Genomic DNA, 26929 nt, shown 5'->3' with positions numbered 1-26929 from the left:
GGGAGACACAGAATCTGAAACAGGTTCCAGGCTCTGAGCCGTCAGCACAGCCAGAGCTGAGCCACCCAGGCGTCCCTCATTTGAGTTATTTTATTTTTGAGAGTGGGAGAGAGAGAGGGGGGGCGGGGGAAGGGGAGAGAGAGGGGGAGACAGAGAATCCAAAGCAGGCTGCATACTGTCAGTGCAGAGCCTGATGCAGGGCACAGGGCTTGAAGTCACAAGCCGTGAGATCATGACCTGAGCCAGCGTCTTAACGACTGAGTCCCTAGGGCACAGCCTGATGTACTCGTTTGTACAGTACTTCAGTTTCCTGAAGAGCTTTTACATAATTATCTCTGAGATAAACTATGCGGGTCTTATTTCTTCCCTTTTCTGGACGAGAGAGCAGCTTCAGTGACCTTCATGAGACAGAGCTAATAAAATGACAAGCCAGGATGGGGATCCGGGTGATCCCCAGGTGTTGTCACGACCCTGACGTTTCAGCTGCTGACTTCAGACAACACTAATTGTCATTCGGTGGACTGTCTCGTTCTTAAAATTTTTTTAAATTTCAAATTCAATTTCTTTTTCTCTCGAGGAGTGATCGGCTAAGCTGGTTTCAGAGTGTTTTTCCGAGCGACAGATAGACCTTAGAGAAACTTCTCTTGATCCCAGAGAGCCTTGTGTTGTCGCCTGTCGGGAAGAGTCACCTGTTTGGGTGCCAGCCGCATGCACGGTGCTCCGTTACCCTGCTGTGTTCTAGCTCACACGACATGGGAAGGAGACGTCACTCTATTTACCAAGTTGATCAGGGCTTTTTATTTTTTATTTAATTTATTTTTTTATTAAAATTTTTAATGTTTATTTATTTTTGAAAGAGAGAGAGCACGAGCAGGGGAGGGGCAGTGAGGGAGGGAGACACCGAATCCGAAGCAGGCTCCAGGCTCTGAGCTATCAAAACAGAGCCCAACATGGGGCTCGAACTCATGGACCATGAGATCATGACCCGAGCCGAAGTCAGCTGCCTCACCGACTGAGCCACCCAGGTGTGGTCAGAGCTTTTTAAAACGTACATCCCAACCTGCTAATGGTCTGTGGAAGCAAATTAATGGGTTGTAATCGGCATTAAAACAATAACAATAAAGCAGAATAGAATGGAAAATATCCAAGTATATTGCAAAACGCAAGGGTCAGCGTTATTTAGGGAAACTTTAAAAAAAAAATTTTTTTTTAAATGTTTATTTATTTTGGGGACAGAGAGAGACAGAGCATGAATGGGGGAGGGGCAGAGAGAGAGGGAGACACAGAATCGGAAGCAGGCTCCAGGCTCTGAGCCATCAGCCCAGAGCCTGACGTGGGGCTTGAACTCACAGACCGTGAGATCGTGACCTGAGCTGAAGTCGGACGCTTAACCGACTGAGCCACCCAGGCACCCCATAGGGAAACTTTTAAATAAAACTTTTGTTTCCACTTGATGCACATACGCATACACACATGTACACACTCATATTTTACGTGTGTGTGTGCACATATGTGGATCAAACGGAAACAAAAGTTTAAAGAGTCTAATGTAAAATGTATGTCTTATTATGGAGCTCAGTAGAGTCAGTTAAAAATTTCAAACTTCCCCAAGTTTAAGCAAGTAAACTTAGTAAAGTGTTAGCTAGTGTAGACAGCGTAGGTCATCCCTATACTTTGTGTTTAGGGAAACAGCACCAGTTATAAGCACGACGGTGTTTTTTGCACCTCGCTGACGCAGAGGCGTGGGGACAGCTCTGTGGTGGAGAGAACCGCTCTCCTCCCGTGGATGTGATTGCCCCGCTGCTGGGTGCTCCTGTACAGGACAGTCACCACGTTCCCGAAACGCGTCTCCCACGAATCGGTGTGACCCCGGAGGGGCCGTCGGCAGACGGAGGTGATCTGCAGACGTGGGTCACACATCTGCTCCATGCAAGGCCCTGTCGCCTGTTCTGTGGGAGGCACGGAGAGCAAAGTTCAGGGGTCTTAACGATTTTGGAGTCCCCCTGGGCTAGGACCGTGACCCAAAATAGATTTGGGAGCATTTTAAGATGCACAACTTTAACTTTCTTCGAGAACAACTGTTGTTCAAAAGTGGGTCTTTTAAAAAAAATGTTTTTTAACCTTTATGTTTTGAGAGAGAGATGGCACGAGTGGGGGAGGGGCAGAGACAGAGAGAGAGAGAGAGAGAGAGAGAGAGAGAGAGAGAGAGAGAGAATGTGAAGTAGGCTCTAGGCTCTGAGCTGTCAGCACAGAGCTTGACATGGGGCTCGAGCCCACAAACACGGGATCAGGACCTGAGCAGAAGCCGGACGTTTGACTGAGCCACCCAGGTGCCCAAAGAGTGGGTCTTTCTAAGGAGTGAAGACGAATCTTCAGCGGTCCTTCTTGAGTCCCCCGTGCCAGTGTCCCGTGAAGCGTGGATGTTCTAACACTGCCCTCCATTGGGTTCCTACCCGGGTCTCACGCACAGCGGGTCCCTCGCCGGCTGCTCAGGTGACACAGCTCAGCTGGGTGATGTCTGGGCAGTTGGCATTTGTTGCCCAGTTTCCTCTCCTGGTGTGGCCAATCCAACCAGCCGAGCTGCCCTTACACGCAGGGACATCAGTGAAAACAGTAGCGGTCTGCATGCAGATTTACTTACGGAGCCTCGTGGCTTCCACCTTTTCCCCCCGCGGTGATGACAACATTTGTAAGGTGGCACGCGCCAAGGCTGTTGGGATTGCGTCCTCTGGCCTGTCCGGTCAGATCCACCGCGCGGTGCGGGCCAGGACCGTGATGCGCGGGGAGGGCCTCGCAGGGCCGGACAGACTCTCAGAGCTTCTAAAATCCTTTCAGTGGAATCGCTGGCATGTTTTCGTGAGAGAAACTTTAAAGAGAAAATCCCGTTCCTCTTCATCAGAATTCTCCTCCAAGGGGAGAGAGAGGCTTAAACAGTTTACATTCTGTGGAACGAAAGAAAATTCTGAGACTGACTCTGACAAACAAAACTCTTACCCGGACTAGCCGGCTGAATTCTTTAGGTCTGGATTTCCTGGCAAAAATCTATGACATTATCTGTTATTGCTTGGTTAATGTTGAAGGGCATCTCCAGTTTTAAAAGTCAGTTTTCGTTTGTTGCCATTTTAACATCGTTGCCTCGTGTGTTTGTTCAGGAGACAGATGATCACATGGGGGTGAACAAAGTTGGGGCGCTCGGCCTCCTGGAAACCCAGGTGGGCTTCCAAAAACGATAGCACTTTCAGGGTCATTTGCGTTTCTGGAATTCTACCACGCATGATCTTCTTTAAGGAATTCCTGGGAACATCCTGGCCTGTCTCTGCATACAGCTTCATCAGAAATCTAGTGCAAGGTCAGATTTTGCCTGTTGGGTTTTTTTTTTTCTTTTTTGCATTTTGATGAGGTTGTGTAAAAAGGGAAGGAAATATTTCTAGGATTTAAAATATACGCTGATGACACTGTTGATTGGAATGGCAGAATTTTTTCCTTGGGAAACAGACCCCTCTACACCCTAGGTCTGTACTCCCTCTAGGGCCCAAGCATGAAGGAGATTATCCATTCTATCCATCACTGGGGACAGCTGATTAGGACCACATGGAGCGAGTTTAGAGAAGAGTAACTTAACTCTTATCCATTCTCCTTTCCAGCTATGTGAAATTTTGATAGAAGGCCTTCTTGGTATCTTTAAGCCCTGACATTTCACATTTCCTTTCTAGAAACATTTTTGTCATTAGACGCCAAGGGTCTTGGGCCATAGAAAACACTTCCGTGTGACTGGGATAGAAACCACTCATGTTGGTAGATCTGTTGATAGTCGAGAGCATTGCATTCTCTTTCCTTAGCCCCTGCCCCAGACCTTGGGGTCACCTAGCATATTCCTAGGGATTCGGCCTGAGTGCTTGATGGTACCTGCCAAAAGTTTGGGCCGTTCCTTCAGAAAGAGAGCATTTCCCGACCCTCCCTAGGCTCCCTACCAGAAAATATGGGCATGCCGGCCTGCTAAGCTTTGCTAGCAACTGCACACTTGGGTATCACCAGGCCTTGAGTACAGCTACGTAAATACTAAAAAATAATCAGAATGGGGCGCCTGGGTGGCGCAGTCGGTTAAGCATCCGACTTCAGCCAGGTCACGATCTCGCGGTCTGTGAGTTCGAGCCCCGCATCAGGCTCTGGGCTGATGGCTCGGAGCCTGGAGCCTGTTTCCGATTCTGTGTCTCCCTCTCTCTCTGCCCCTCCCCGTTCATGCTCTGTCTCTCTCTGTCCCAAAAATAAAAATAAAAAAAATAATAATAATCAGAATGAACGTAGTCTCGATTGAGCCATTTGGACACAACCTAAGACTTCGAGACGTTAACGATTGAGGTACGATCGTGAGATCTCAGGACGGCAGTGAAGTCCAAAGGCAATAAAACTGACCATGCCCTGTCATTTTCCCTGTACGGTGAAGAAGCGTGGAAAACAGTACCTCAAAACTTTATGGTTTTAAGGATTTTTAAAAATCTCCTTTAAGTAATCTTTTAAGAAAAACGAGCAAGGGACTTTTTCAAGGAGAAATCCCCTTAAGCTGAAAAGGCTTTAAGTTTCTGACATTTTGTAACGTTCTTTAACAATGATAACAAAATGCCTGCCCTGCCCGGAGACCAAGAGAAGCTCTGTTTGGATCTTTATGGTCCTTGCGGGTCTGATACTCTTAAGTTTTCCTTTACTCTTGAAAAGATCCGTTGTTTGGTCGTCTGTGGCAGGCTTTCGGGGTTACCTGGGCATCCTCGTGGCTCACCGATGGTGCTACTTAAAAATCGGTGACTTACTGGGACCGTAAACACCCTCATCACATGCTCACTATGTCAACGACATGCTCGGATTCCAATTAGGTTCAAATCCCTGTTCTGATTCCGGCTAAGTCTTCGACTTTGGACAAATTCCTTAGAACGATCGTTAACCCCGAGGTCTTACCCTGCTGGACGCCATGCTAAGCACTTCGCATATGGTGAAGCCCTGCGAGTGGCGCTGTCATTCTCGGCTCCATTTCACAGAAGGGCCAGGGAACTTGCTGCCACAAGTCCCGCATGTGGTACATGGTAGAGAAGGCAGGAGAGTGCTTGCCCTTCCCCACCTCCAGCGGTCGAGAGGTCGTACCCGTGAACTTGCGAGGTGAGGGTGAAACATTGCGTTTTAGCGTTGGGCCTGCCGTGTGGACCACCTGCGTGTCTACTGTGACGACGCCTCCTGTTGTTCATTCGACCAGCTGCTGAGCCTCAGCCTCCTGGCCTGTAAGATGGGAAGAGTATTACTTCTGGGGTCATTAGGAGATTAAATGAGATAATAGACACAGCCCTGTGCCTGCACTTGGGAGGATCAATTGGCAGTAATTACTCTGTGTGAAAGGCGGCATGCTGGGCAGAGTAGAAATCACAGAGATGAGGCCCTCAACTCTCAAGGGGCCGGTAATTGTTCGAGCAAATGAAATAGGTTATGATGAGCCAAGGAACACAGACTAGGGACCTTCTGCCTGGTGTGCTTCCCCCGCCCCGCCTTCCCATGCCTCCCTCCAGCTCTTCTGTACCAGCAGGTCTCAAGTTAAACACCCCCCCCCATTCTGGAAACCTCCTCAGGGTCCCCCGAACTAGCTTTGGAACATTCCTTTCACATGGGACCCCCCCCCCCACCTCCAGCCTCGGGGAGGACCAGGGCTGACCGTGCGAGCTTAAGCACCCGGTGCAGGGTCCAGTGACGGGAAGTGCTCAAGAATGTTCGCCAAATAAAAGAGACCGATGTGGGATTTTTCAGTTACGCTAGCCTCACCTCACCTCCCGGACTTGGACGAGGAAATTGAGGGCACGCCGAGCAAATGAGTAAAATCTTGGGAGCAAAAACTCACCTGTCATGTGACGGGATCACGATCCAAAAAGTCTCCTGCAGACAGAATAGCGAACTGGGATTAACAAAACGAGATGTGACAGTAATTAGTGTGAAGGACTATGTGTGGCTTGCAAAACCCACTGGCCGCCCTGGGGCCTTCTGGGGGAGGCTGTGGCTGAACGAGTGCGCACGAGGGAGACTCCACCTCGGCCAAGGCAATGAATCCAGTCTCGGGCTGCGTTAGTGAATACGTGGCATTCAGAATAAAGGCGGTGCCCGTCTTGCCGTTTAGTTTGTGCTTCAGGATGGACCGTGCAAACGGGAATTTTAAGCAAGTTGCTCGACCCCTCCAAACTGCATTGTCACCATCTGTAAAATGGGCACCCGCCTCAAAGGGTTGGGGGCTGTAAATAATTGGATGACTTTATGATCTTCGCTGGCAAGGAACAGCCCGAGAAAGGAACTGAAATGTCTGAAGAGGTAAAGAATTGCACGGGGGAAAATGGGAGGCACTAAGTGATAGCCTCTTTCAAAGTTTTCTTTTTTTAAAAAAAAAATTTTTATTTATTTTTGAGACAGATGAACGGGGGGAGGGCCAGAGAGAGAGGGAGACACAGAATCTGAAGCAGGCTCCAGGCTCTGAGCCATCAGCACAGAGCCCGATGCGGGGCTCGAACTCACGGACCGTGAGATCGTGACCTGAGCCGAAGTCGGCCGCTTAACCGACTGAGCCACCCAGGCGCCCCCAAAGTTTTCTTATATGAGGAAGAGACCAAGCTTCTTCAGCTCTATGACCCTAGATGACAGAACTGCTATCTAAGAATGAAAGAAGTCAAGATAGGCAGCTTTCAGCTTGACATAAGGAAATACTTTCTAACGTCCAACGCTGTCCAAAATGAAGTGTCTCGGGACGTGGTGAGTTCCCCGTGTGTCTGGCTATTCAAACATAGGGCAGGTGCTCACTGGGTGGGTTTGGACGAGATGATGCCTCAGCGTCCTCCCGCTGTTGAGGCTCACCGGGGACTTGGCACGTGTCGCTGTCACTTACCGACATGTGGCTCAGGTTCGTTCTGTGCTTCGTACAAACAGCCCACTGGAATAAATTCCATCGTAGGTCGCCTTTTACGGAAAAGTTGCAGAAATCTGATACGGTGCTCGAGGTGGCGCACGTCCAGCTTTGGACCCAGATCGGGATGATTCCGAAGCCCCCGCTCTTTTCCAACATGACCCTGCCCGGGCTTCTGCCCCAGCCCCCTCGGGGCTTTGTGTGCAATGTAAACCAGAGCTGGGGGGGTAGGGGGGGAAGGTGCAGTGTGGCACAGGATTGTGGACTGCAAGCGTGGGGACCACATTCAGCCGACATACGTTTTGACTGGCAGGCACAGTGCTTTTGGCTGCCAATATTTAATAATTAGAGGACTTCGCATCAAAACCTGATTCCCTACTTGTCTCCGCAAACTGGAAATTAGCCATCCTGGCCCCTGTTCCGCTTGGCAACCGCCGGCCACCCAGAGCAAGGATTGCCTCTCTCAGACCTGGTCCCCACGCACCCAACGGCCAGCTTTCTCACTGTCTCTCATCCTGCTGCTCCATTTGTTTGCCTCCCCCGCCCGGCCCCCAGAGGGATGTCACTGTGTGGCGCCCAGTGGGAACCTTTCAAGTGAATGAACGACGGATCATCAGTGTGGGTGTGGGAGAGTGTTTGCTGCGTTTCCTAGATGAGGAGGCTGTGGCCGGAGAGTCCCGTGGTGGCACAGGTTGCCCGTGTAGGATGTGAACAGAGCCCTGGCTGCTGACTCCCTGTGCCCTCGACTGTGGAGGGAACGTTAGCCCGATAGCTGCCCCCTGGGAGAACCCGTGTCCTGGCTGGAGAGGCCTGTGGCCAAGGTCCCCCTGTACTTGCTGGCTATACCCTTGGCAGGATTTCCAGCCCTGGTAAAACAGGGCTTGCTCTGACCGCCCTGGGTGGGGACGGGGCTGTCACAGAGATGACCACAGGGGCGCTGGCACCTTACAGCAGAGAGAGCTAACTCAGCTGGATTTTAATGGTGAGAATTACTTACCAGTCTCTCGTTTTGTATTTTTAACTTCTGTCAGAAGATCCGTGTTACCCCTCCTCTGTGCCACCATTTCTCCCATTGAGGTGGGTATTTGAAGGTGGTGTTGCTCCCGAGTCACTCAGGAGGGTTAGGGCCAGATTTTGATTTGGTGGAGAGACAATGGTCTAGAATCCGGAAACCTGAATCCAGTTTTGGCTCAGCCATTAATATTATTCCTGTGCTTGTGGGAAGGCCTCTCCTCTCTGGGCCTCTGTTTCCTCTTCTTTAACATGAGAGACTGGGATAGGATATCGTAAAAGCCTGTTAACAGTTTTGCAACTGATGATTCAGAGGTAGAACTGGGAATAGTAGGACTTGGGACCACGGCCAAGATCTTGGCGGTAGAAGAAAGAGTCACAGTAGTCCTTCAGAGCCCCTTGTCTTTTCCTCTCCTCTCTCCTTCATTTCCATTTCATTTCTTTCTTTGCTTCCTGCCATCTGTCCTTTCTTCCATCTTTCCATCTGTCCGTCCTTCCTTCCATCTTTCCTTCTTCTCTTCCTTCCTTTGTCCCTCCCTTCCTTCTTTCTTTCCTTCCTTCCTTCCTTCCTTCCTTCCTTCCTTCCTTCCTTCCTTCCTTCCCTCCCTCCTCCCTCCCTCCCTCCCTCCCTTCCCTCCCTCCCCTCCCTCCCTCCCTCCCTCCCTCCCTCCCCTCCCTCCTCCCTCCCTCCCTCCCTCCCTCCCTCCCTCCCTTCCTCCCTTCCTTCCTTCCTTCCTTCCTTCCTTCCTTCCTTCCTTCCTTCCTTCCTTCCTTCCTTCCTTTCCCACTCTTCCTCTCTTCCTTCTTACCATCTTTTCTGTCCTCCTCTTTTCCTTTTCTTTTTGGGATGCTACAGTTGATGAAGATGAAGAGCTTGACAAAGGTCACTCATTCGGTGAACCCCAAAATCCGCTAGGCAGCTCGGTGTGAACACCCAGTGAGCGGGGTTCCAGGGCGCAGGGGAAGCCTGAGACCTCGGCCTGCCTTGATCTTGTGGTCGGGTCGAGATTTCCATCTACCCAGCGCTCCACTCTTGTTTAGATCTTCAACTAACTTATCTAGATCTTAGCTGTGGTTTTTAAAGAATGATACTTCCATTCTCCTTTAAGGCACCATTTAGTACTTTTTCCTGTAGTCAGTCTGAGCACGTCTGTGCGGGAGAAGCATGTGCCTTGACCATACGGCTAGATTACAGCATAAGGACCTTGAGTTCACAGACTGTGCTTTATGCACAGTGCTGGGTACGTGATGTGTCCTGATTTCACCTTTTTTCTTGCTGCTCCTGACATCTCCAGAAACAGGAGCTGGCTCTGTCCAGCCAGTGCTGGACACGGGGCTGAGAGGTGGTTGATTACCCTGATCTACAGCTAGCCACCCATGTTTCAAAGAGCAAGTTCGTGGAAACGCAAGAGGAAGGAACAAGGGCGGACTGTCTTCTGTGTTCTCTTCTCTCCTTTCTAATCCTTGCCCTTTTCTCCTCTCTTGCTATGTCCAGTTAGCTGCTGTAATTAGGTCAGTGGGGCCTCGATGTGAGCCCAGGCAAAACCTGTTTCTCTTCTGAAGAAGGGTAGTCAGGAAAGAGCTTTTGTAAATGGAGGCGTTTCTTATTTTGTACCGCACGCATAATACATTTAAAAATCGTTGAAAGTTTAGGACAGCAGCTGGAGTCTGGAACATGAGGAGCTTTCTGGGTTTGCCTTGCTGTAACAGAAAGATCTGTGTACCGTATCTGACCTAACTGGCAGAAACCTCCAGGCTCTGAGCTGTCAGCACAGAGCCCCATGTGGGGCTCGAACTCAGAAACCGTGAGATCATGACCTGAGCGGAAGTCGGACGCTCCACCGACTGAATTTCAGAATTACCACCATTTATCCCTCCTTCCCTCCTGGCCCGAAGCGACCACTAATCTCCTTCTGTCCTGATCGGTTTGCCTCGTCTGGATATTTCATATAAAGAGAATAACGAAATACGTGGCGTTTTGTCATTAAATATATAAATACATGCTGACTTTTTTCACTCCGCACGTTTCAAAGCTTATCCACATTACGTTGTGCCACGTGTCAGCGTTTCATTTCTTTTTGTTGCCTGGATGGCATCCCACTGTATGGCTCTCCGTTGATCAGTACACGGACATCTGAGTTGTTCCCACCTTTTGGCCATGACATTCGTATCCAAGTTTTTGTGCGGACGTAAGTCTTCACTTTCTTGGGAAGATACCTAGGGGAGGAATTGCCGGGTCATATGGTAACTCTACGTTTAACCACGTGAAGAAATGCCAGACTGTTTTTCCGAAGTGGCTACGCCATTTTACATTCCCACCAACAGTACATGAGCGTTCCAGTTTCTCCAAATCCTGGCCAGTACTTGTTAGTGTGGGTTGTTTTGTTGTTGTTGTTGTTGTTGTTGTTGTTGTTGTTGTTGCCATCCTACTGGATGTGAAGCAGGATCTTGTTGTAGTTTGGATTTGAATTTTACTGATGGTTCATGATGTTGAACATCTGTTTTTGTGCTTCTTAGCCACTGGTGTATCTTCTTTGGAGAAATGTCTATTCAGAGCCTTTTTCCAGGCTGTGAAAAAATAGCCTTTTTCTTTTTTCAAAAATTTTTTAATGTTTATTTTTGACAGAGAGACAGAGCATGAGGGGAGAGGGGCAGAGAGAGAGAGAGAGGGAGACACAGAATCCAAAGCAGGCTCCAGGCTCTGAGCTGTCAGCACAGAGCCCGACATGGGGCTTGAACTCACGGACTGTGAGATCATAACCTGAGCTGAAGTCGGACGCTCAACCGACTGAGCCATCCAGGCGCCCCTTTTTCATTAGGCTATTTATCTTTATTAATGAGTTGTAAGAGTTCCTCAATTTTTTATTATATTAATAAATTTTATATAATTGTACTTAATATCACCTAGGCATAAAATATTGTGCTGTATGTTATAGATACATATATATGTCTAGGTTTTAATATATTCTAGATATGTATAAACACATTCTAGATATTCTAGATACAAATCCCTTATCAGATCTATAATTTGCAAATATTTTCTCTCATTCCGTGAGTTCTTTTCACTTTCTTTCTTTTTTTTTTTTTTTTTTCCAACGTTTATTTTTGGGACAGAGAGAGACAGAGCATGAACGGGGGGAGGGGCAGAGAGAGAGGGAGACACAGAATCGGAAACAGGCTCCAGGCTCTGAGCCATCAGCCCGGAGCCCGACGCGGGGCTCGAACTCACGGACCGCGAGATCGTGACCTGGCTGAAGTCGGACGCTTAACCGACTGCGCCACCCAGGCGCCCCTCTTTTCACTTTCTTGATCGTACTGTTTGAAGCACAAAAGTTTTAAATTTTGATGAAGCACAATTCATCTATTGTTTTTCTTTTGTTGCTTGTATTGTATGTAAGAACCCAATGCCAAAGCTGAGATCACGAAGATTTACCTCTGTGGCTCCTTTTAAGTTTTAAAGTTTTAGTTTTAGCGCTTAGGGCTTCGATCCATTTCGAGTTAATATCTGTGTATGGTGTGATGTAAAGTACAACCCCATTTCCTTGCGTGTGAAGTGACTTCACCATTTGTTGGGAAGCCCATTCTTTTCCCACCGAATGATCTTGGCTCCCTTGCCAAAGCTCAATTGACTGTAGACTCATTGACTTATTTCTGGAGTCTTCATTCTACTCCATTGATCTGTGTGTCTGTCCTTATGCCAGTATCACACTGTCTTAGTCACTGTCATTTATAGGCTTGCTAGTAACTTCTGAAATTGAGAAGTGAAAGTCTTCCGACTTTAGTCTTCTTTTTCAAGATTATTTTGGCTGCTCTGGATTCTTCGCAGTTTTGAGGTTTAGAATCAGCTTGTCAGGTTAGCTGGAATGCTGATAGGGATTGCATGGAATCTATAGAATAATTTGGGGAGCAGTGCCATCTTTTTTGAAAATTTAAATTCTAGTTAGTGAACAAACACTGGTGTCTTGGCTTTAGTAGAACCCGGTGGTTTATCTCTTACACATGACACCCAGTGTTTATCCTGGAAAGTGCCTCCTTAATGCCCATCACCCATTTAACCCATGCCCCACCCACCTCCCCTCCAGCAACCCTAAGTTTGTTCTCTGTATTTAAGAGTCTCTTATGGTTTGCCTCCCTTTCTCTTTTCATCTTATTTTTCTTTCCCTTGCCCTCTGTTCATTTGAGTTTCTCAAATTCCACATATGAGTGAAATCATATATCTTTTTCTGACTGACTTATTTTGCTTAGCGTAATACTCTCTAGTTCCATCCACATTGTCGCAAATGGCAGGATTTCATTCTTTTTCATCGCTGAGTAATATTCCACTGACTATATATACACCACATCTTCTTTGTCCCTTCATCAGTCAGGGACATTCAGGTTCTTTCCATACTTTGGCTCCATCTTAATATCAATCCGTGAACATGGGATGCTTCAAAAATTTATTTGTATCTTTTAATTTCTTTCCACAATGTTTTTATAGTTTCAAAGTATAAGTTTTACGCGTCTTGTGCTAAACGTATTCCTGAGTACTTTGTTCTTTTTGATGCTGTGGGAATTGTTTTCTTAATTTCATTTTCAGATTGTTCATTGCAAGTATATAGAAATATAATTCATTTTTGTATGTTGATCTTGGATCCTGCCATCTTATTTACTGTTCTAATAGTTTTTTTTTAGTGAATTCCTTAGGATTTTCTAAATAGAAGAGTATGTCATCTGAAAACAAAATTTTACCTCTTCTTTTCAAATATGGGTGCCTTTTAGTTTTTCTTCTTCTTGCCTAATTGTGCTGGCTAGGATATTGCATTATTTATGATAGCCATTGAGCCTCTAGTGCAGTGTTGAATCGAAATAGTGACCTTGCCTTGCTCCTCATCTTAAGGGGAAAGCATCCAGTATTTCATCATTAGTATGACATTGGTTGTTGGTTGTCAGGTTTTGTTTTGTCTTGGTTTGTTTGTTTGTTTGTTTGTTTGTTTTTGCAGATGCCCTTAGCAGGTTGAGGAAGTTCTTTTCTATTACCGGTTTGTTGAGTGTTTTTATCGTGAAAGGGGTTTGGCTTTTGTCAAATGCTTTTTCTGCATCTATTGAAATGATCGTGTGCCTTTTGTTTTTTATTCTACTGATATGATATATTAACGATGTTGATTTTTGGATATTAAACCAGTCTTGCATTCCTGGAACAAATCCCACTTAGTTATGATGTATAAGTCTCTTTATATATATTCAATGTGGTAGTGTTTTATTGAGGTTTTGTTGTGTCCACATTCACAAAAGATACTGATCTGTGGTTTCCTTGTGATATCTTTGGTTTCGGTATCAGGGTACCACTACCCTCGTCAAATGAATTGGGAAGTTTTCCCTTCTGTTGTAGAAAAGTTTTTTGAAGAGTTGGTGTTAGTTATTTAAAGGTTTGATAAAATTCTCTTGCCATCTGGGCCTGGGCTTTTCTTTGTTGGTAATATTTGGGTTACTAATTCAGTCTCTTTATTTACTATGGGTCTATTTGGGTGGTCTCTTTCTCCTTGAGTTAGTTTCTGTAGTACATGTCTTTGTAGGAACTTGTCCATTTCATGTTATCGAACTTACTGGCAAACAATTACAATGTTCCTTTATAATGCTTTTTATTTTAGTAATTTAGACATTTAGTAATGCCTACTGTTTCATCTCTGATTTATTGATTTGTCTTCTCTTTCTCTTGTCTTGGTTTGTCTGTTTAAAGGTTTTCCAATTTGTGCATCTTTTCGAAGAACTAGCTCTCGGTTTCACGGATTTTGCTCTATTGTTTTTCTGTTTTCTATTTCATTAATTTCTACTCTAATCTTCATTTTTTCCTCCCTTCTGCTCCCTTTTGATTTAGTCTCCTGTTCTTTCCCTAGAGTTCTAAGGTGGAAGAGTGGGTTATTGGTTTGAGATCTCTTTACTCCTTTTTCAAGTTGTAGGCATGCAACTGTAAATTTCCCTCAACACAGCTATAAATTTTAGCTCCATCCCATAAGTTTTGGAATGTGATGTCTTCATTTTCATTCATCTCAAGGTATTTTCTAATTTCCCTTTTGATTTCTTCTTTGCTTCGTTTGCTGGTTAGGAATGTGTTGTTTAATGTGTGCTCCTTCCAAGTTTCTTGCTGTTACTGATTTCTGTTTTCATTCCACAGTAGTTGGAGAACACACTTTGTCTTATTCCTATCTTTTTATCCATGTTTTGTTCCATGGCCTAGCATACAATTTATCCTAGAGAATGTTCGCTGTGTACTTGAGAGGAATGTATATACTACTGTGATGGATCTCTTACAGGTGTCTGTTTGGTCTGGTTGGTTAGTAGTGTTGTTCGAGTCCTCTTTTTTGTTTTCCGTCTAGTTGTTCTGCTGTTATTGAAAGTGGGATATTGAGATTTTCATCTATGACTGTTGAGTTGTCTATTTCTGTCTTCGTTTCTGTCAGTTTTTGCCTTCTGTATTTTGGTACCCTGTTGTTAGTTGCATATGTTTATAATTATATCTTCCTGATACATTGCCCCCATTCTTATTATAAAGTATCCTTCTTTATCTCTAGCAAAATTTCTTGTTTTAGAGTATATTTTATCTAATATTAGCATAGCAACTTCGGGTTTCTTCTGGTTGCTCCAAAGCTCTGCTTCAAATTTGCAAAGGCTTTGATGGGCCCTATAAGTCAGTGTGGGAATTGCCTCCCCTGGCCCCACAATTTTTTTTTTTTGCTCGTATTTCACATGAAATATTTTCCTGATCAACCGACTCTCCTTGGGCACTAAGTATGGTCCACAATATGAAGGACCCGTGTGATATGAAGACTCCTGTGTCTAGAGGGAGCCCTTTTCACGGTATTGGTTCATCCTCCTCACTTCGTCCTCAATCAATTAAAATCACATCCTCCTTTAAAATAATGAGGCGTCCTCATGACCAGGAATTAGAGGTAAAGAAACTGAAATGAAAGGAAATTAGGAAAAATCTCATAAAAATCATACAAATGAGAAGGTGCTCGGAAATAAGATATTTACTTTTGAGCTCCTCTCCAACTCCACAGAGCTTCCTTGAATTTTTTGAGTCATTTGCTTGCTCCGAACCCAGTGGAAGAACTCCCAGGCGATGCCGGTGGGGATGGAGTGGAATGAGGACGGCATGCTGGGGCTTCTGTGTCTGTGTGCCTTAATGTGCCAGAGCGAGTACATATTTCAAAAGGAAAAACGAAAAACCCGTTTAAAAAATAGATGTAATACCATTCAGAGCAAGGATCCCTGTTTGATCTTTCTCTGTGTCCGAGCCCGCTTGTTGTCCTGAAGGATGTAGCCCAGATACTCGCATCGGATGAGAAAACCTCCTATTCTGTGCCAGTTTCCTCTCATGGCTTTGAGCTCTGCGGGCTCAGAGAGGGGAGGGTGGCATGACCTCTACCTAGCTGTGCGTCGGCGCGAGTCCCTGGTGACAGCATGTCTGCACTGCCAGAACACCGACAATCTTTGGAGCAGCTCTTCCTCACTCGACAACCAGCCAATTTGGCCTCAGGAAACCACTCTGCAGTGCTGGCGGGGTTTAGAAGTCATTTTTAATTTTGTGACAAAGACAAATGCGTCCTATGGGAGTTGTAAGTGGTTTTACTGGTGATATTAATGGAACCGTGACCTCTTCTGTATCTATGGTCCTACAAAACAAAAAATGTTTGTATTAGAATATGTCAGGCAAGTTCATTCTTGGCCCTTCCTTGAAGCAAATTGCAGAGGAAGTATATACTATTAATAAGCCCAGAGCATATTGTGTGCGTGTGTGTGCGCGCGCGTGTGTGTGTATCCGCAGTCATCAGCCGATTTGCAAACACAGTGGATTTTAAGACTGCTGTTGACTTGATACAGATGATGTGTCTTGCATTGTGTTGGAACGGACGCAATTCACTGAAGTTTTGAACAGAACCGTGGTGCGCCCAGAGCTGGTATGGGTATTGGCTTTTAAAGGCCAATGGCTGTAGTAAAACTCAAGCGTTTGGGCGACCCAAAGTGACAACAGGAAAGGAGAAATTCAAAGGCACGGTGAGTTTACCTCTTCTGTTTTCATTTGGGATTGGCATTCATTAGCCTAGAAATGACTGCACTGATGTTTACTGTTTCCTGCACAAACTTTTTATGCCAGGGCCCTTTGTTGAAAACTATTGCTTAAGGAGACAGCAAATTAAATGTGAAGGATCTACAGTTCAGTTACATGAATTAAACCATTTCCTGGTGTTTGTGTTTACCTTGGGACTCACAAAGAAGACAAAAATACAGACTCACGGGAGGAAGGAAAGGAATGATCAAATCCCAATAGTTTCTGGCTGAAAGTCTAGCTCAGCAACTTTATTTAGGGGAGGAATTTTGTGCTGATAAGTGAATCTTTGTCTCTGCATAATTAACTTTTCCTCCCTCCGTATGTCACTACGCCCACTGAGCTCTCCCGGTAGAAATATCATATTAACTGTGCAGTTAACGTCCCGTTCTGTCGTGCAAAACTGAAATAAATCCAATGCAGAATTGATAGTTTTCCTCAAGTAAAAATGGACGCTGCTTTAGAATTCGAGACGTACCTTCAATAATTCAAAATGTTATTGTAAAATAACATATGCTCGTTCTAGACCATCTGACAATCTATAAAAAGGTAAATAAGAAAATAATCTGTAAAGCCACTCCTCAAACATTTTAGTGTATTCATTTGTCTTTTTCCTACGCCATATATGAATGTGTATTTCTGCCTTTTATCGTTAAGATCACGGGTATAATTTGCGATTTTCGTATACCCTAACACCTACTGTCCCTAAGTTCAAATCTCTCATAATAATAAGAAAAGCCACGCCTATAGTGGTCACTGTCTGCCAGGTAAGTGTTCTTCATGTAACCCTCATAAGAACCCTTTGAAGTTCATTTTGCAGATGAAGGACAGAGGCTAAAATGATTGGCCTGTGTGCTCTTAACCACCATGATCTGTTGCTTCCCTCCGACTCAGCCTCGTAAGGGCCTTGTGCCCAGGCTTCCCCTCACCGCCCTGGCCCCTTGGTGATTGTCCTTTTCTCAGAACTGCTCCATTGCCAGACAGTAGGACACAGGGCACATCCTTTCCCCACTGAATGTCTGAGAATCAGCCTCAGTCTCTGAGGAGCGATTGCCAGATGCAGCCCTTCCTGAGCGGGGGGAGGGGGGCAGGGGTAAGGGGGGAAGGGGAGGGGGAGTGCCAGCCCTGAGGGTGGGGACGGGGGAAGGAGGTCAGGAGGCCTCCAGGCCTGGCTCTGCTCACGTCACTTCACATATTTACACCTCCGTCTTCTCATCTGTGAAAGGAGGGTTGTTGGGTAGCCCTTCATCCATTTTGTTCATTTGTTCACTTGTTTGGTCATCCGTTCGTTCAGTGCACGTCAGGGGGATGACTACAGTCTGTTTCTTCTCCTCTAGGAATTCTCCAACCAACATGTAGCCAGAGAAGTAACCTGCCCGTTCAGCATCCAGTATTTGAAGTGGGATAGCCCAGGGGAAAGCCCAGAGGGTGGGCTGGGAGGAGAAAGGGTGTAAGGAAGGGGCCGGCCCAGCACGCTTCCCAGAGGACAAGGAGGAGTTATTTAGAAATCTAGGGCATGTGAGCTGGGCTGTGATAATAGGGTCTTTCTAGTATCTAGTGTGTACCAAATGATTCCATCTTAAGCAGGCTCCAGCAGTATCATCTTTTTTGCAGGGGTTGGGGGATCAAAACTACAGGAATTTATTGTCTCACGTTCTAGAAACTAGAAGTTGAAGCCAAGGTGTCAGAGGGCCACGCTACCTCGGACACCGGCAGGGGGACCCTCCCTGGCTTCTTCCTACCTTGCGGTGGTTGCTGGTGATCCTTGGCCTCCCCTGACTTGCACCCGCGGCTCTCCAGTCTCTCCCTGGGTCTTCATGTGGCTTCTCCCTCCGACGTCTGTCAACGTAGGCCTGTCTTCTTATGGCCACCAGCTGCACCAGAGTAGGGGCCCGCCGTACGTAACTGATAATTTCATGGGCGGTGGTTCCGTTTGACCCAAACGAGGTCACACTCTGAAGTCCTGGGGGTCAGGGCTTCAACCTTGTGTGTTTTGAGGGGACACGGTTCTACCCATGACAACCTCATGGCCACCAGCTAGTCTAGGCAACCACTGCCTACTTCTTCCTCTGTTTCTTTCCATTCTCCATCCGGCATCCAGAGTGAGCTTCCTAAAGTACAGCAAGCAGGTGGGGACCTCGTTGGGTCTTTGAGGCCCAGATGGAGAGAGTAGACACTGGGGTTCTTTCCGTCTGGGCGTGTAAGGCTGGAGTCGAGGGCAGAAGATGGGAGCACAGCGACTCCTGAAGAGGTCACGAAATGGCAGCGGGCTCTTGAGGGCAGGGCAAGGTAGACCGTGCAAATGTTTCTAAGACATATGATGCCTTTCTGGTCCCCAGAGGAACCACAGGGAAGCTGAACAGGTGGTTTGAATCCTTCTGGCCCCTGAGACTTGGCCAGATGCCATACTTTTTAAGGGTGGTATCTGGGTGATGGTTTAAAGCCTTTTCCAGTCCTTTTGCATGCACTGGCACATGTTATGCCCTTCGTAGATATGTAGTGCGTGCCAAAGACCTCTGATGTGCCTGTGAAGTGAATGTGGTCTTCAGCACTGCTGCTCCAACCTTTCCCCTTGTCCTAAGCAGCTCAGAGCTTCTCATTCATGATTAGTCTGCTGGGGATGGTCTTGAAGTCAGGCTTCTGTCACTCAAATGCGAATCCTGTCTCCAAGTTGATACGTCTGCATTACCTCTATCTGCCAGTCATCTGTGCTCCAAAGTCAACTGACCATCGCATCCAGGGCCCTTTGACTCCTTACGAAGGCTCCGGAGGGCGCTTCCTGAGGCCCTTAGCGTAGCTGTGGCAAGAAGTTCATGCAGAATACTCTCCTTGCTTTTTCCCTGCACTTTCACGGTTTCTTTCCCATAGTGACTTAAACCCACCGCCACCCCGCCCGTTTCACAATTGCATATCGGGGCATCAGGGGCAATCTGACCCCAGGCCAGGAACAGAAGAAGGAACCTGGTTCGCTATAGAGGCATTCTTTTCCTGGGCAAAAACAGAGGGCCAAATTCAGAGACGAGAATGTGTGAATTTACGGGTCACGTGATGGGGGGACCTTTGACATGACCATACTGTTTCACCAGCCATAATGTCTACACGTTCTTCATACAACCACTTATATATATGTTTTGTTTTGTTTTGTTTTTTGCATTTTCTTCTCATTCAGATACAGATAGACCTTTCTTAGAGATGCACAGTGAAATACCTGAAATTATATATATGACTGAAGGAAGGGAGGTCGTCATCCCCTGCCGGGTCACGTCACCTAACGTCACTGTTACTTTAAAAAAGGTAAAGCCGAGCAATGCTTCTCTCAGAATTCCTTTACTGCAAATGAGCGCGGTGAATTCGTCATTTTATCGCCCTGGAATGATTTTCTTACAGACATTCGGACTGCTCAGTGGACTTTTCTGGAGTGTCTTTTGACTATAAAGGATAAGTGCTAGACGTCCTACCCGTGCATGTATTTAAATGAAATAAAATGATAACGTGGGCATAACTGTGTGTGAATATAATGAAAGAACTAAAATTGTGGGAATGTTTCTATATTGCCACAAATCCAAATGTCTGCAGATGTGGGGGAAAAAAAACCCACTTCTCTTGCTTCTGTGAGTCAGTAGCTTGGCAGAGAGCGGTTAATCTAGATTTTTGCTGAGGACGGAACGATGAGACAAGTGCCTAGGGAGCCACCACCTTGAGTTTGAGTCGCGAAGTTCCTGGTAACGACAAGCTTATCTCCTGCTGGGCATCCAAACTTAGCTGCTTAGGAGAAGGGAAGAGAGGGGGAGAGAAAGTTACGCTTGAGATTTTTTTTATTCTTTATACCGTGTTATAAATTATGCACGTGGAGAAGGAAAAAGATTTGGAGTCGAATCTAATGAAGACAAGGACTAAAATGTGACATTCCGGCTAATTCATCGGCAGTAAGAGTTGGGGAGTGGACTAGGGTTGAAAGTCGGACAAGAACTCCCCAGGCGGAAAGCTGTGGTGACTCCTAAGAGCTTTGAGCTTTAAAGGGGGAAGTTAAGGCTGTCCCAAGGCAGCACCAAGGCAGCACCCAGCACGACGGCTCACACTGTGGGTACTCCGGAGGAGTTTGGTGATGGTGGTAGTCGAGTTGGAAAAGTTCAGAGTGATTTTCGCTATCACTGTTGACCTTGAATCCTGGAGTATGATGGAAGCGTCTTCTTCCCTTGCCTTCACTTTCCTACATTACTGATTTGATAGAAGCCCTCGATCTAGTCCATCGGTGACAGGTCTTGGCTTCCATTGTATCCGTGTGTCACCACCCATGTTGAAAAGCAGTATATTTCAGCGCTGGAAATGGCCAGAGGAAGGAAGGAAGGAAAAACTGAGGTTCTGGAGTTGAAGACCCTCCCACCGCAGGCCACAATGGCCATCGGAATCCGTATCTTGACTCCTCCTTCCATGCCCTTGCCACCTTTGCTAAGGGTTTAGTTGGTAACAGGAGAAAGGCCAGCGTGGTTCAGAGCAGAGCCCTGTGGCACGCTGCCTGGATTCTTACCACCCGACCACTTAACCTGCTGGGCAAACTGGCTAGTTATCAGAACTCCCTCCACCTCAGTTTCCTCCCTGGAGAGATAGGAGTGATTACAGTAGCACCCGCCTCACGTGGGTGTCAGGAAGTAGCTGAGGTGATGCACTAAAAGCCCTTGGCACAGTTCCTGGCCCAAACTGAGCCCCCATTCGAGGGTATCTGTCTAACACTTTAATACTCAATGCTTGATTGATTATCCAGTGATATTTCTTTTATCAAGCATGGTATCCATTCCTCATAGTTTGACGTAATAATTGCTCTGTGATTAATACAGCACGTCTCTGTTTCGTGCAAGCCTTTTTGCTGTAATGCAGATCGCTGATCTTTTGTAAGAAACACTCCCAGATTCCCACGTGTACAAATTGGAGGCGGAAGTTTGTTTTCTCGGTTTTTCTACCTAAGATCTCTAATACACACAAGCAAGAGAGCAAGGCATAGTTGCTCTAATAGGGGTTTGGGTTTGCCCCGTATATACTGGAACGAGTCTGTGTTGCCCTAAAGTTGCTCTAAGATCTCCGCGCCCCCCGCCCCCCGCTTCCCCTCTTAACCCTTTTAACTTGCTGTCCCCTCCCTCTCCTCTCCCCATGGCCAGCGGTGGCAGAGCCAAGGTCACCTGGAGACAGCCTCCCGTACAGTCCTTTCTTTCGAGGCCGCTCCTCCTCCTGTCCCTTTACGACACACGTAGCCACCACCGTAGCTGATGAGCTCTTGTCACCTCTGAACAGTTTCTTTGTCAATGGAATACTATTAGTGGCGGTAAGGGTAGATGAGAGTAAGAGAAACTTAGTCGAAAACCTTAAAGGAGACTTCAGTATATTTTTCAGTTGGGCTGAGGAAGTCCATCAGCAAACCTTCCTTTAACATTCAGCACATGCTTGTGTTCGGCTACACTGTTTTAGCTTTATTTATTGGACAGAGAGAGCGAGCGAGCCCGAGTAGGGGAGGAGCAGAGAGAGGGAGAGGGAGAGAGAGCATCCCAAGCAAGCCCGGCACTGTCAGCACGGAGCGCGATGCAGGGCTCGGACCCACGAACCGGGAGATCACGACCTGGGCCGAAACCCAGAGTCAGACGCTTAACCGACTGAGCCACCCAGGCGCCCCTGCGTTCACCTGCTGTTAAGGCATCAGAAATTTCAATCCCTGACTTCAATTTTCCCGAGCTTTTCCCTTCATCGTGGGCACCGAATTAGAGGAGAAGGTTCTTTCTCTTCCACCTAGCATTCCTAAGTTTGCAGATGGAATCACGATTTACTGAAACACGAAGAGCATCCCTCACTTGCGTGCAGGTCTTCAGAAACAGGCTCCAGTTCCTCTCAGAGTTAAGAAACACAGACATAGACCAACACAGACGTGCTCTCGGAGACAGGGCACTGGTGACTTTTCACATAGGAATTTCTGCCATAGAGTCACAAATCCCGGCCAGATTAGCTCCTTCAGCAAGCAATATAAATAATTGATAAACAGAGGAGCGAACGCAAGGTGCACTCTCTTAAAAGAAGACAGAAAAGATCTGAAACTTCTTCAGGGCAGTTTGGCCTTTTCCTTTATAATCTGTTGTGGGAAGGTGGTCTGATTCTTTTTCCTTTTTTAGCGGGAGATAAGTCACAGTGGTAGCCAGGGTGCTCTGCCTCTGAAATTGGGCTGGCGATCTGACATCGGGGGAATTTGGCTGAACCACTCAGTATGCAGCAATGCCCCTTAGTAAAGCCGGACCTCGAGGCGGGTTGTTTATATCGCCGTCTTCAAAAATAAAGTCCTTGGCGTCCAGCAGAAGGCATAAGGGCCAATCACATCATGGATGCCTTTCTTCCGTTTGGACTCACTGTGTTTGGGAATGCTTCTGAGAATTTGAGAGCACTTCATTCATGACAGCACTCTGCATCTGTTTGCAGCTGTGTCTGCTGTCCGTTTCATTGGCGTTTTCCCTCCCAGACGATAACCCCAGCGAGAGCCAAGTCAATGGTGTGCATCTCCAAGGACTTGGAATTATTTACGGTCCTCTTAGGACAGCCACCTCTTTACTAAGTCATGCAAAAATGGGAGGACAAGTTATGGCTTATTAAAAGCTCCAGATGATGGGACTCGGGAGGGTAACCTGGCAGCCCCAGAGGAAAAATTCCTCAGTGGTTTCTCTACCGAATATCAGGCCAGTCTATTGCAAGGCTGATTCCCGGAGGCCAAGTGATAAGGGCTCCCGCTGGAAGTCTGACGTGACAGCTGGGTCCGTCCTGGGTGGGTGCGGCTCGTCACTGAGGCTGATAATGAATTCTTACAATAATTACTATAATTTATCATCATCGTGTGTTTCTTGCTACATGCGAAGAAAACGAAAAAGCCAGTTAGCACAAACTAGAGCTTTTACCTGTACTGTTTGCATCTTCGGTGAAAATTATGTTTTCAGAAGCCATCGGTGAAGCCGTATCGCCATGGTGCTGGTGCGATTTTGTTCAAGCCCATCTCTTTCTTTTCAGTTTCCACATGATACTCTGATCCCTGATGGAAAACGAATAACCTGGGACAGCAGGAAGGGTTTCATAATAGCAAATGCCACATACAGAGAAATAGGGCTTCTGGCGTGTGAAACAACAGTCAACGGACATCTGTACAAGACAAACTATCTTACCTATCGCCAAAGTAAGTGGTGTTCCAGAGGCATGGACGTGAGCCAAAATGCTCCAGCGTGTATCTGTTTAATGAAACTTCGATTAAAAAAATTTTTTTAACGTTTATTTATTTTTGAGACAGAGGGAGAGAGAGCACGAACGGGGGAGGGTCAGAGAGAGAGGGAGACACAGAATCAGAAACAGGCTCCAGGCTCTGGGCTGTCAGCCCAGAGCCCGACGCGGGGCTTGAACTCACAGACTGTGAGGTCATGACCTGAGCTGAAGTCGGACGCTTAACCGACTGAGCCACCCGGGCGCCCCTGACACTTTGATTTAAAAAAACAAAATCTCATTTCTTGTGCTTGCAGCCAATACAATCATAGATGCCCAAATAATTACTCCAAGCCCAGTCAAGTTGCTACGAGGTCGCACTCTTACTCTCAACTGTACAACTACCACTGCCTTGAACACGAGAGTTCAAATGACCTGGAGTTATCCCGGTGAAGTGAGTGACGTTTTTTTCTATTTCTCCCGTAGGGTGATATTTATTTTTGGCGAGTGAAATGCCACTGCGTTTTCGAGGTGGGAAAAATCAGGATATTCCGACTCCTGTGGCAGTTGGAGTCAACAGGGAAGCTGTGGGTTTGCTGGGATGCTTTCCTGGCCTGACTTTTGGGAGTCTGTGTGCACAGATACGGTCTTTTGATGTCTGGAGGTTTTGTTTTGAAGTGTCCAGGCTGGTATTTCGATCGCATGAGTCCGGGTGGAAGAGGGGATTGTCTCATCCCTGGAAACTTTCTCTGGGCTTTAGAGATGAGAGAGAAATTTATCACTAGATGCCAGGCAGGGACTGTCTTTTGTAAGAACAACAACAAAAAGTTGTTGTCAGCGCATGAATTGAAGATACTGGCCGACAGTCAGGCACCTGATCGGAGCGTGTTTGGAGAGGGGAGATATTACAGCCCAGCCATCCCGTACTCCGTCTGTGAAGTGACAAAGGGGCAGTGCTGTCCTTCAGAAAAACGAGAACAAAGGCCAAGTCGGGTTTCCTCATTCAAAGCAAACATCCTTGCAAACAATCGTCTGAAAATGTGCAGATGGGGAGTCTGTGATCAACGGTTAAGAAACTCGAACTGTCCCCGCGGCACCCGCTTGCCGTGTGTTAGTATGATCGATGCGGCACAGCCCAAGCTGGGTGATGTTTCTGGGTTTTGGTAGAAATCCAATATTCTCCATAAACGCCAGGAGGGAAGAAACTCTTGCCCTGCTAGTGGCTCTACTCTCAGAGTGTGATGATGCATCTACTGACGGCCAGTTACCTTCTAAGATGGCGCTGTCTAGTAGAACTTTCTGTGATTGAAAGATCTTCGCTGCCTAATATAGTAACCACTAGCCCCATATGACTAATGAGCACTCATAATGTGGCTGGTGTGAGTAAGGAATTGGATTTTTAAACTTTATTTTATTTTTTCAAAATTTCTATGTTTGTCTTACTTTTTGAGAGAGAGAAAGAAAGAGAGAGAGAGAGAGAGAGAGAGAGAGAGAGAGAGAGAGAAGCAGCTCCAGGCTCTGAGCCCTGAGCACAGAGCCCGACATGGGACTCAAACTCAAAAACTGTGAGATCATGACCTGAGCCACAGAAGTCAGACGCTCAGCTGATGGAGCCACCCAGGCGCCCCTTTTATTTTAATTTTGATAGCTAGGTGTGGCTGATGGCTGCAGTGTTAGACCAAAGCAGATATCTGAACCCCAGGATCAGCTGTTTTCCAAAGACAGAAACAATACCAATGTTACTCAACTTTGAGAAGGCAAGCGTTCTCTAAGCGAGAAGACAGAAGTAATACCTACAAAGACCGAGGGCTTTTCCGTAACTCTATTTAGGGGACCGACTGTCTGATTTTTGACGGTGGTGATTGCCATCTTCCTTCCGGTTTCTGCTGAGAAGGAAGACAGTGGCCTAACCGTGTGTCTGTTTCAACAGGGCAGTGCAAGGACAGGTGGGTAGAAGTTTCTTAAACATGGCACAGACGAGTGCTAAGTTGAAGACCCAAAGACCAGTTCTGCACGGCTTCCAAAGTCTTTCTTTTCCATGCCTCCTCATGGGGAAGGATGGAGAGGGAGAAAAAACATATTATGTGTTATAAAATGTAATGCTAAAACACGGGGGCGGGGAAGGAACAATGAAAGGAAAAGGCAATGTGATCTCATCTTCTCAAAACCAGGAAGGAGTCATTGTGGCCAATTTACACCCGCTGAGCCCCGGGGCCTGCTCTTGGTGTTCAGTGAGGCAAACACGGGACAACATCCCACCGCTGCCACCGCTGGTGGGTAGGTGGCTTTGCACGTCCTCAGATCCATTTGGTGTGATTTGGCCGAAGTTGGAGAGCATCGCCCAAAGAGCGAGATCGCGAGGCCAGGACGGTTACAGCTTAGTACGTGGCAGCCAGGACTCGGGACTGTCTCCTTCATTTCTAGGAAGAGAGCGAAAGAAAACCCACGTGGTGTTCTATTCGAGAAGCAGTCATTACGCCAGGCACTAAAGATAACGATTGCCCGAGTTAGTGATATCTACGCACGGAGAACTGGGGACTGTTTAGAGGGCTGTGTGCTTAGAGGGAAGGCACGAGATTGACACTCAGAAGGCCTGAGTTTCCAGCCCATCGTGGTCTCTGACACTTCAGTTTCTTCACCTGTCAAAGGGCAGCAAGGCTGCCCGTCTCCCTGGGTTGTTGGGAGAAACCGTTGAGATAACGCACGTGAACGTCCGTCTGGAGAAAACGAAGTGCTAACAAATGTTACTGGGGCAGGTATTCGAAACGCATGGAGACAGAGAGTTTCCAAACATCTTGCCATTAGATAGGTTTGCTTCTCGGCATAAAATGTTGCTCTCCGTCATAACCTGAGAAGTGCTGTACCCTCGCGGGTGAACAACGACTGTTTCTGCATTTGTTATACATTTTCTTTCTAGGCAAAGAAGAGAGCTTCTGTAAGGCAACGAATTGGCCGACGCAGTTCCGACGCTAATGTGTTCTACAGTGTTCTTATGATATACAATGTGCAGAACAGAGACAAAGGGCTTTATACTTGTCATGTGAAGAGTGGCCCGTCATTCAAATCCGTTAACACCTCAGTGCACGTATATGGTAAGCAAATTCATCCTCGACTTTCTGATCATGGTGGGTTTGGGGCAGGCGCTATAAAAATGTACATTCTCTTTTGGCCAAGAGGCACCCTATCATGAGCGATACAGTTTGCTCCCCCTCCTAGCCTCTGCCAAAAAGCAAATCGCTTTAAGTGCTCTTTAAATTTAATATTTTCGAATTGGACAGCGGATCTTTTCCTTTCCAGTAAACTGTGGTTAATAATTCAGTAAGATCATGTTATCATCTCTATTAAATTCTTTTTCTCGTCTTCCATATGAACAAACCAGAAAAACATGGACAGATTTTCCTTTATTCTCTGGGGGAAATCTCTCAGGTACCCCTAGGATTTAGGGAAATGAAAATGTGGTGTGATAAATTACTTAGAATTGATGTGATTTTTTTATCCCTGGTTTTAGTCTCATGAAACCCTAGTGTTGTCGCTTAATTCCAACAGGCAAATTCTGTAAAGAAAATACTTAACAGTCCCTGAAAACCTTACTTATTTCCACTGTTTGAAAAATGGTGAGGGGCAGAATCTATGGAACAATGCTGCCAGTGGCCTTTGATATTCTTTTTCCTTTAATTTTTTTAATGTTTTTT

At 46.6% G+C, this 26929-nt stretch overlaps 1 protein-coding gene across 4 annotated transcripts in view; it reads left to right on the top strand.

Annotated features, from left to right (window-relative positions):
* FLT1 (fms related receptor tyrosine kinase 1) overlaps positions 1-26929 on the top strand; it is a 178802-nt gene that overhangs the window by 33150 nt on the left and 118723 nt on the right. For all 4 annotated transcript variants that reach the window (XM_023250349.2, XM_045047390.1, XM_045047454.1 and 1 more), the window contains 4 exons: positions 19192-19316; positions 23055-23217; positions 23555-23691; positions 26155-26329. In XM_023250349.2, the coding sequence (XP_023106117.2) occupies positions 19192-19316; positions 23055-23217; positions 23555-23691; positions 26155-26329 (600 nt within the window). The remainder of the gene's footprint in view (positions 1-19191; positions 19317-23054; positions 23218-23554; positions 23692-26154; positions 26330-26929) is intronic.

Source organism: Felis catus, chromosome A1, assembly GCF_018350175.1.
Source record: "Felis catus isolate Fca126 chromosome A1, F.catus_Fca126_mat1.0, whole genome shotgun sequence".
Taxonomy (NCBI): Eukaryota; Metazoa; Chordata; class Mammalia; order Carnivora; family Felidae; genus Felis; species Felis catus.
Note: the sequence above shows the minus strand (reverse complement) of the source record. Positions and strands in the feature narration are given on the sequence as shown.